Below are 9,872 nucleotides of genomic sequence, written 5' to 3'. Positions count from 1 at the left end.
GCGCATTTCCCAAGCAGAGCGCGTGCCCCATTGCGCCCCACTGCGGTAGCTTTGCAAAGTGCTTGCCTCCAACCCCACTGGCCTCCACGTCGGCTTTACCAGCTTGGGTTTCCGAGCTAGGCCCACTCACCAGATGGCTTGGAGAAACAGCGTCTGGGGATGCCCACCCAGACAGTATCTTTCCTGGAAGTTGGAGGTAGCTGGTACGGGGAGGACACAGAGGGGCCCGACCTCCCAGGCTCGCCTTCGGTTCCCGGTGGCCTGTTCCGGGCGACGCCCACTAACCGCGCTGCAATCCCGCAACGGGTTGCGCCAAAAGACTTTCACACGCCGCGGGTGGGTTGCAGTTATGTATTCAGTTTCCTAGGGACTTGAGTACCACGGGCCGTGGGAAGAGGAAGAGAAACACTGGAAGAGCTGCCTGGCTGGAATACGGGCTTTCCGCTAAGTTATGGGCTCCTACGCTTTACAAAATCATCTTTCTACAGGAAAATCGGCTCCCGCAGGGATAGCACGGGCTGCAGGGGTCGCAGGGGTTGCAAGGGTTGCAGGGGCTGCAGGGGCTGCAGGGGCTGCAGGGGTTGCAGGGGTTGCAGGGAGACGTGCAGGGGTAGCATGGAGACTCTATCTTGACGCAGCTGCCCAGCCCGTAGGAGTACGTCACGTCCTTCTCGTCCACGCACGGCGGCAGGCTGAACTCTTTGCAGATGTTCATGTAGCTGTACTTCTTGGAGCCGAGGCAGTCGTACCTGTTCTCCCGCTCCGCGGACACACACACCTTGCCGTCCTTCACCCGAACTTTGACTTGATCGGGCTCAAAGCCGCACACGTTGACTGATCCTAAAATGTTACTGCTACAGCAAGAGGAGGCCAGGATTCTATTCGTCGTTCTTCTTAGTCTGCAATTGGGAAAAAGGGAGAGGGTCTCAGAAGCAGATCTCAGACACAGCTTGAGAAACAGTATTTTGATCTCTATTTATTATTACTAGTATTTTTTAAGTAAGCCCTCTGTCCCACTTGGGCCTTGAACTCAGGACTCCAGGATCAAGAGTCACGTGCTTTCGCCAGCAAGGCGCCCCATCTCTGTTTTTGTTTTTTAAATAGCAAAATTAAACACTAGTCATTGTGAAAAGTCAAACTTTATAGAATTGTGTAAAGTAAAAAATGAGACCCCTCCCATGTAAATCGCACTCTCCCGCACATAAACCTCTGAACAACAGATGGGGGGCTTGGCCTTCCAGATCGTTCTCTTGCATTTGAGTCCCAGGTCCTTTTCTTATTAATTGTGGAAACTTGCCTCAGTTTCCTCAGCTGTAAAATGGAAATAATAACAGCACCCACATCTTAGGGCTTTTGGAAGATTAGATGAAATTGGAAGTTTTGCTTAATGCCGTCCTTGATCCATTATAAATCTTGCTTAATTGTTACTGTGATCTTTATTACTACTGTTAAATGGAAACTCTTGAGACTTTTTTTAAGGGGATCCAACTAATATACCGTGTGAAATCTGCATCCTTAAGATGGCTGTCAGCCTCAGAACCCAGCCCTGCTACCCACAAGACTGGGGACCCCACTGGGCCATCCCACAGACAGGGCTTGAAGTCTCCATCAACAAATGACAAGGTGAAAGCGCCCCAGCAAACAGAAGTCCTTGTGGTTCCTATAGCGCTGCTTATTGGTCCTGAGTGAATCCTTCATTGTAAAAAAAAAAAAAATAACACAGCAGCCCACGCTGATTGAGCCCTTGTGGTATATCAGGAAGTAGGAAAGCTAAGTGTCTAAGAGCATAGGTTCTGGAGCCAGGAATTTTAGGTTCAAATGGTGACTTTCCTAGGTTGATAAGTTACTTAGCTTCTTTGTGCCTCAGTCTCCTCATCTGTAAAATTGGAACAATAATAGTAGCCTACTTTTAGAGTAATGAGGTTTAAGTGAATGAATGGTAAGTATTTATATGGTGCTTAGCACACAGGTTAGGTTAGACAGCCTGGGGTTAGCCCTACATGGTTTGGCCTTCCTTGGGGTCCTTTTTTTTTTTTTCTATTTTCTATCCTTCCAAAGACAACCTAATATTCTGAAATGGCCTTATTATTCCTTAACAGGAAAAAAAAATCTGTGTTCTAAGAGACAGTCTTGGCAAATCTTCTTGCATCTCTTAGCCTTACTGTTGGTAGGAATGCAAGTCAGAACAGCTACTTTGGAAAACATAGTGGAGGTTTCTTAAAAAGTTGAAAATAGAGCTATCCTATGACCCAGCAATTGCACTACTGGATATTTACCCCAAAGATACAGACATAGTGAAAAGAAGGGTCATATGCACCCCAATGTTCATAGCACCAATGTCCACAATAGCCAAACCGTGGAAGGAGCTGAGATGAATGGATAAAGAAGATGTGGTCCATATACACAATGGAATATTTATTCAGCCATTAGAAAGGCTGAATACCCAGTATTTGCATCAATGTGAGTGGAAATGGATGGAATTATGCTAAGGGAAATAAGCAGAGAAAGACAATTATATGATTTCACTTATTTGTGGAACATAAGGAAAAGCATAGAGGACATTAGGAGAAGGAAGGGGAAAATGAAAGGGAGAGAATCAGAGGGGGAGATGAACCATGAAAGACTGTGGACTCCGAGAAACAAATTGAGGTTTTTAGAAGGGTGCCAGGTGAGGGGATGCATTGGCCCAGTGATGGGTATTAAGGAGGGCAAGTATTTGCATGCAGCACTGGGTGTTATACACAAACAATGAATCATAGAACACTACATCAAAAACTAATGATGTACTGTAAGGTGACATAATTAAAAAAAATAAAAAAGAAAGGCCTTGGAGTATACAATCTCTAGAACCTCTTCCAGTTTGACAGATCTAAACTTTGTGATTGGATGATTGGTTTGAGATACCTTTTTAATTCTTTCCTGTTATGCTGAATTTTGTTTATACTCCTCTTTTTGTTATGTAAATGATATGAGTTCATTGCAGAAAACTTAGAAAATATACAGATAAACAAAAAGATGGAATATTTTGTAAAAAAACAAAAACAAAAATAAAACAAAACCCATAATCCTATAGAGCATGTAACATTTTGATGTTAGATTTTCTTCATGTGTGTATTTCTACATACATATGTAGATTCTGGTATGTGTCCTTATGAAATCATACTATACATACTGCTTTGAATGTATATTTTTCACTTGATGGTCTCTAACATGATTGGTTTAACAAGTGTGGGCCCTTAGACCGAAGGTTACAAATCAAGGCTCTTAAGAGGCTAGTTAATTACAAAATGATTAAATGGAATAATCTAAAAGACCAACAGAAACAACCATGCTGAGCACCCAGAGGACTGTGATGGTCAGTCAGCTTCGTTTCCACCTCCAGCTCCAAGGAACGTGGGGTGCACGGGGTGCAGATGTCTCTCGTGCCCGGAGTATGCCAGGATACCCACAGGCCATACTCTGGAGAAAGGAAGAGAACTAGACTTAAAAAACAAAACAAAACAAAAAAAAAACCACCACTTTATCCTGTGGAACAAAACAGGAGAAAACACACTCTATCTTCCATGGATAGACAGAGAATAGCTTCCAAAGATGCCGCGTGTCCTCTCTGGATGGCCCAGGGCCTGGAAGGCTGAACAGACAAAGCCAAGAGTGGAACAGAGAGCAGAACAAGCGCACTTGGGTCTCTCAAGAAGCTCCCGTGGTGCGGACATGGGCTGAGAATGAGAGTTCTGTTCAGCTCAGACCTTCCCATTGGGGACGAAAGCACCAAACCTTGACATGAAGGAGGCTGGGCCTCACAAAACGGGGCCAAGGAGCCCAACCGGGATTGCTAGGGCCCCTCACGACTGCCTTACTGAGTCCATCAAACGCCTCCTGCCCTTTGCAGAAGATGGATCCGGGAGCCAGATCTACAAGGCAAAGCCAGCTTCCAGATCCTTCTCCTCCCGTCAGCCATCTAAGTCTCGGAGTGCAATTGCGTGTGTTGTCCTTGTGGTTGTTTTGGCTTGGGTTCCCCCTCTCCCTCCGGCCCCCCACTCGGGCCCCTTTTCCCCTGCAGCAGCTACGCAAAGGTCTCACCAATGTGAGCCTTCAGGAAATTGCTTTAAAAGTCTTGGCCAAGTTAGGTGTCTTCTTCCTTTCACTTCCCAATCAGGGTTTATCAGCGGGGATGTGTGAGTTTCAGAGAAATTGCAGGAGCTGTATTTTACTCATCCGCTCTAACTCTGAACTTGCAACTTGACTCCCGTCTGGCGATGTACCTATCATCCCGCAGGGGAATGCCTTTGGCTCTGCGGTGTTCTGGGCAAAGGGAGATCCCCTCCTGTAATTGTGATCATGAGGCTGGACCTGGACCACGTAAATGCAGGGCAGTCAGCCCCTTAGTTCGTCGCAGAAGCCTGGCAGAGGCGTTGAGGGAGAGTGAGTGGCCGACAGTGTCTGGGTCTTCCACTCTGGGCTGCCAGCTCTCCTCCCTGTGGCAGCTCAAGTTCTCCGGAATGTTTCCTGGAAGTGAAGCACCCTGCCCCGGGCAACAGTGAGCTATAGGGTCAGCCTTTTTCACAAAGACATGGATGAAGTCTAGCCTGGTGCTCAATAAAATAATGAAGATGTCAAAAAGGCCTATCTACACCGAGGAGCAGAGGGGAGCCGGTCTTCTTGCAGCAGTCCTGGGAGGACTTTGCCTTTTCTTCTAATGGTAGACCCCTTCCAAAGACCCACGAACTCCATTCTTCCTTTCCAACTCATCTTTCATTTTCTCTTCTTTTTTTCTTCCTCCTCCCCTTTCCTGCCCTGTCTTCCAACTTCTGTTTGATACTGAGCGGTATCATTCCGGGAGCAGAGGAGCAAACGCAGGTGCATCGGAGCTCCCAGTGGTGCTCGTTAGAACACAGCTGGCTGCGTCCCACCCCCCAGAGTTTCCAATTCAGTGGGCAGGGGGAGGAGCCAAAAACTTGCATTTCTAACAAGTTCCAGGAGATGCTGGTCCGGAGCCCACTCTTTGAGAACCACTGACCAGGTGGTTAAGCGCATGGATTCCAGACTCAGGCAAACCTGGCTTCAAGCCCCGGCTCTCTCAGCTCCTCGAGGTCAAGAACATGGCTCCTGAATCTGTTTCAGCATCTCTAGACAGCCAAGATGCTACAAGGATCAAATGAAGATGGAAGGTCACGCCTAATTTTCACTCAATAAAGGGTAAGTCTCTTTATCAGGCTGGACCTGGCGCTGCTGGGGGGACTGGGCTCCCAGACCTGGGGTTAGGAAAGGATTAGGAAAGGAACAGGGGGCCACACTTGCTTCCTCCTCTGCAGGCATGCTGATGGTGAGAGTGTTATGCCCTGCCCTGTGGGTGAGAGCTTGGAGGGAGGGAGAGATTTCCCGAGGGCTTAGACCTGGGCAGGGACTCCTAGAGTCCCCCACTTCACACACCCCCCCCAAGGCTGACAGTCATCAGCCACACCAAGCCCAGTGCCAGTGAGTCAGTGAAAACCTTAATCCTAGAGCTTGAAGGAAAACAAGGAAACAAACGAGAGGGCAGATTTTTGAAGTTTGCAGAAGATGGTGTCCCTCCGGTGCGGGGATTTTCAAGGGAATATCGTACTGAGATTCAGACCAACTATAGAGGGTGATTGGGGGAGTGAGGGAAGCACAGTCTCAGTCTGAGTTTCCAGGTATTAATTAGTAAAGGGTGTGAGCTTGACCCCAACGCACCCGGACAGCACAGCTGTAATCAAGCATTTGTCTGCAAAGACTAGGGCGTCGGGGCTCAGGGTCAGAAGGGGCATCCGTTCATTAGACAATCAACTCCTCCCCGCAGGGTGGAGTTGGCTTTCCTTTAGGCGCTTTCTGTAGGGAGGATCTGGAAGGCTTCCAAGCCTGGTGGTGAACGTGCAGACTTCAGACAGGCTGGTGGCTTTGGCTTCTTACAAAGGAAACCAGACTCCATCCCTCGGTCCCTCCAAATCCAGAAGAGGCAGGAGGAATCAGGGGAACCACTAGTGCTTGAGGCGCAAAGTGTAGTCTGGGGAGGAAAAGAGAATCTCAAAGAAGCTAAAAAACAGAAGTACTTACTTGAGTCCCGACTAAAGAAGTTCCTGCCAAGATATCTTTTGAAACGGCTGCTAGGTACACAGTGGCAATGAATTGGACCTATACCTCATCTAAAAACATACACGTGCATCAGCCAAATAACATAGGCTCAGAAATGTTCATGCAACTTAGGGCAGATATGTCAGCCAAGCCTTCCTACCAGTTATCAAAAGAAACAGTTTGACTCTCACACAGAAAAACAGTTCCGTGGGAGTGTGGCAGCTACAGACCAGGGAATCTTTCCTGTTGGATGAAGAACCTCAGGATAACACGGACTGGCATCCAAAAGGGCTTGTCCTACCTCACCAAGCTGGTAACATCATTTAAAGGGGTCAGAATTCACATGCATATGATTTCTAAACTCACAAAGCCTTGGGCAAGGTTTCACACCCAAGATTGTTTCCAAAAACTTGAATCAACATGGTATTTCTGGATCTATTTAGTCATGCTTTGGGGGCTAGGGTTGAGATAAGGAAAAAGAAGAAAAAAATGTTAACAGTAAGAGTCTTCTGGGATTGGGACTAGACCAGGGTTTAACATTTTCATCCATGGTCAGGAAAATGGAATATTTAAGTTTGCAGGTGACACTAAGCCCTCCTGGATAGTGAAATGTCAAGCTGTCAGAAAGAGAGCACAGGACGGCTTCACAAGGTGGTATGAATGGGAAGAAAGTGGCTGGGAGCTGGGAGGAGACACAGGAGAGTAAGCCCGAGGTCATTTCCAGAATGGACTCAGAGTTATCAGTTCAGAGATGGGGGAATTCATGTAAAGACATCACCAACTTCATACACTGCCTCAGGCAGAGAAAAAAAAATCAGCAAAAATCCATTATGGAGAAAAATCTCACAACCCACAGAAAACAGTATCTCTTGTATAAACCACACTGCTGAGAATTAAGCTTGAGTTTTGTGTCCACTGCATGCTGAGAAATAGGGACCAGAGCTGGCGGACAGTGTCCAGAGGGTGAAGAACAGAGAGGCATTCTTCTTGGAGAGTCTGGAGAGGAGGGACAGCCAGGAGACAACACCTGGAAGGACTTGGATGGAGGGAATTCAAGGATTCAGAGGCACAGGGACCGTGGATACAGGCCTGCTCTCAAGTAACCCTTCCGGTAGACCAATTAGAAAAGGAATCCCTGACTCAGCACGCAAAACTTATGTAACGTGATGCTCTGAGGTATAAAAATAAAAACTATTTCAGATTGAGCATAGATGAATTTAGAGGCAATAAGCCCACCCAAACTATGGAGAGGCTCATTCCTGACCTTTGGTGACTGATGACCTGGACAATAGTTGCTCTGTTGCCTTTTCTAGTGTAATATTCCAGTCACTGCTCTCAAGTGTGTGTCTGGTCTCAAACTCTGTATTTTTCCATCCATCCACCCACCCACCCACCTCCCTACCTACCTATCTACCCATCTAATCTATTAATCTACCATGGGGATAGGAAGTATGTAATTTAAGGATAGAAACTTGCAATGAGCAGTAAATAAGTCTCGAGATGTAATGCACAGTATAGGGAACCTAGACAATATGGTGTTATGTTCGTCAGAATTGGTAAGGGACTACAGTGCAATTTTTCCAACCACTAAAAAGAAATGATCCTCATGGAACATGAGAGAGGTGCTAATTATCACTACCATGGCAAACATCATACTATATAAATGTATCAAACACATGATACACCTTAAATTGATATAATCGTATATGTCAAGTATATTTCAATCAAAAAATCTATCATCCGTTTGTGCCTACCTTGTTAAAAGCAGTAGCATATTAAGTAGTTTTTCTTGCCTCTTTCATTCAATATATCAATGTAAAAAATGCTTCATCATTCTGCTCTATACCTAGTGTCCCAGGGTATGGCTTATTTATTTATTATCATAAATAAATTTAACCAGAGGACAGAGCTTTCAACCATCGTTTTCATCAATTGTACCAGACCAGCTGGCATGCAGTGCAAAGTGAGAGATGGAAGGCTTTCTCCGGCCATCAGAGGAAATGTAATCAAACAAAATTGTAAAAAGTGGCTTTGAAAATTACCCAATTCGATTAAAGCTCTCTCAGCTCTGCTCTGAAAGCTACACCTCTCAGTTCTGCAGTTCTGTGCCCAGCCTTTGCTGCCGCTGGAGGGGGAGGCCGACGGAGCGGGCCGTGCTCCAGATGGATTTGAAGGCAGCCCAGAGTCGGGGAATGGGAGGTGGCTTTTCCCACCAAACCCAGGGAACGCCTCTATTGCTCAATTTGCTCCCCTGTTCTTGAAGCCTCTGGCAAACATTAAGGAGCTGATCAATTGTTATTGCTTCTCCCGTAGTCATTTCTGTAAGCCCAAATATACTCAAATCACTTTACTCCTGACCAGAAAAAATGTTTAGTCTGCTCCTTCCAATAGCTTTTTAACGACGCCCCCTCTCTCTTCCCCTCATTAGAGCCCCGTCATTCATCACGTTGGCACTCCAGCTAGAAGCCCACAACCATCTCGCCCATCAACATCATTCCACTGTCCTCTGAGACTCTCTCGATTCCCGCCGCGACCCATGGACTCTTCTTTTCTTAAACCTCGGCTGAGACTGGACCCGTTACCCCCAGTCCTTCCCATCTTTCTGTGAGTGGCCACCGCTCTGCCCCCTCCCCCCAACCCCCCTCCCGACTCCTAAGCCTTCATGGGGAGATGCTAAAAATCGTACTTGGCCAGCTCTCTCTTTTCGTCCTCTATGGCTCTAATGGCTTTCCTCTCCAAACTTCTGAGCGACGGTCGCAGGCAGTAGAGCTTGACATCACACAGGCAGCACGGGTAGAGATCGCAGAGGCCACAGGAGCGCGCCCGCTTGGAGTAGCAGAGGCAGTACGGGTAGGGGTGCAGGTCGCAGCAACAGTAGGGGTGCATGTACAAGTCGCACAGACACCGCGTGCACTCGTCAATGCATCGCAGCTGCCTCAGCTCCCGGTCCACCTTCTTAATGTCCCTTCTAACGCTGTCCAAGAGACAACTCAGTGCAGCCATTACAGTCACACCTTATTGTTTCGTGAGTACCTTTGGAAATGGCACTCAGGGGAAAAAAATTGTTCTAAGCTCTTCTCAGAAGTTTCTTTTAAAAATAAATGAGGCCCACATGGCCCACTTGCTTTAAAGCTGGGGGGTCTGTGACCTCACCACCCACCATGTATTATGACATAGTCTTCTGGTTACCATGTGAACCACACCCAGTCTTGGTCTCCGGAGACCCACCTTGGGGTTACAGAGCTGCACTCAAAACCACACTGATATTGAGATTTCATTCACCCTGAAGTTGGGTGGGTTCCCTCAAGCAGTCACAGCTTTTGGGATTTATGGCCATGACCTTCAGCGTCCTCGGCTTGTGTATGACCTCAGCCTGGCTAGGGCTGCAAAGATCACGGGATGGAGGAAGGAAGGGGCCGCCTAGCTCCTTTCCCTCTGCCCTTCTAGCTCCAGCTTGACTGGACACTTAGTGCCTATACTCCAGGAGTCATTCTGTCTCTTAGTCGATGTGTAGAGAGGCTTCTTTCTTCACAGAGCTTTCCTGTGTTCTTACCGAGTCATTCTCAAGTCAGCCTCTGTCCTTGATCTTCTTAGCCCCAAGTCTCTGAGTCTTGCCCATTCTTTCCTTTCTTTTTTTTTTTTTTTAAGATTTTATTTATTTGAGAGAGAAGGAGAGATATAGAAACAGAAAGCACAAGCAGGGTGTGGGAGGGGAAGAAGGAGAAGCAGACTCCCTGATGAGTAGGGAGCCTGACACAGGACTCGATCCCAGGACACTGGGA

The 9,872-nt window shown here is 47.1% G+C and overlaps 1 protein-coding gene across 1 annotated transcript; it reads right to left on the bottom strand.

The window, feature by feature from the left end:
- Positions 1–341: 341 nt before the first annotated feature.
- Positions 342–9,238, bottom strand: ODF1 (outer dense fiber of sperm tails 1). The gene is made up of 2 exons (XM_004768874.3): positions 8,777–9,238; positions 342–899 (listed from the first exon to the last, which is right to left on the bottom strand). Exons 1-2 carry the CDS (start codon positions 9,091–9,093, stop codon positions 467–469), a joined length of 750 nt encoding a protein of 249 aa, XP_004768931.1. The 5' UTR covers positions 9,094–9,238; the 3' UTR covers positions 342–466.
- Positions 9,239–9,872: the final 634 nt, after the last annotated feature.

This window comes from Mustela putorius, unplaced genomic scaffold, assembly GCF_011764305.1.
Source record: "Mustela putorius furo isolate JIRA1106 unplaced genomic scaffold, ASM1176430v1.1 tig00000228_pilon_pilon_pilon, whole genome shotgun sequence".
NCBI classification, from domain to species: domain Eukaryota; kingdom Metazoa; phylum Chordata; class Mammalia; order Carnivora; family Mustelidae; genus Mustela; species Mustela putorius.
This window is presented reverse-complemented; position numbering and strand designations above follow the sequence as displayed.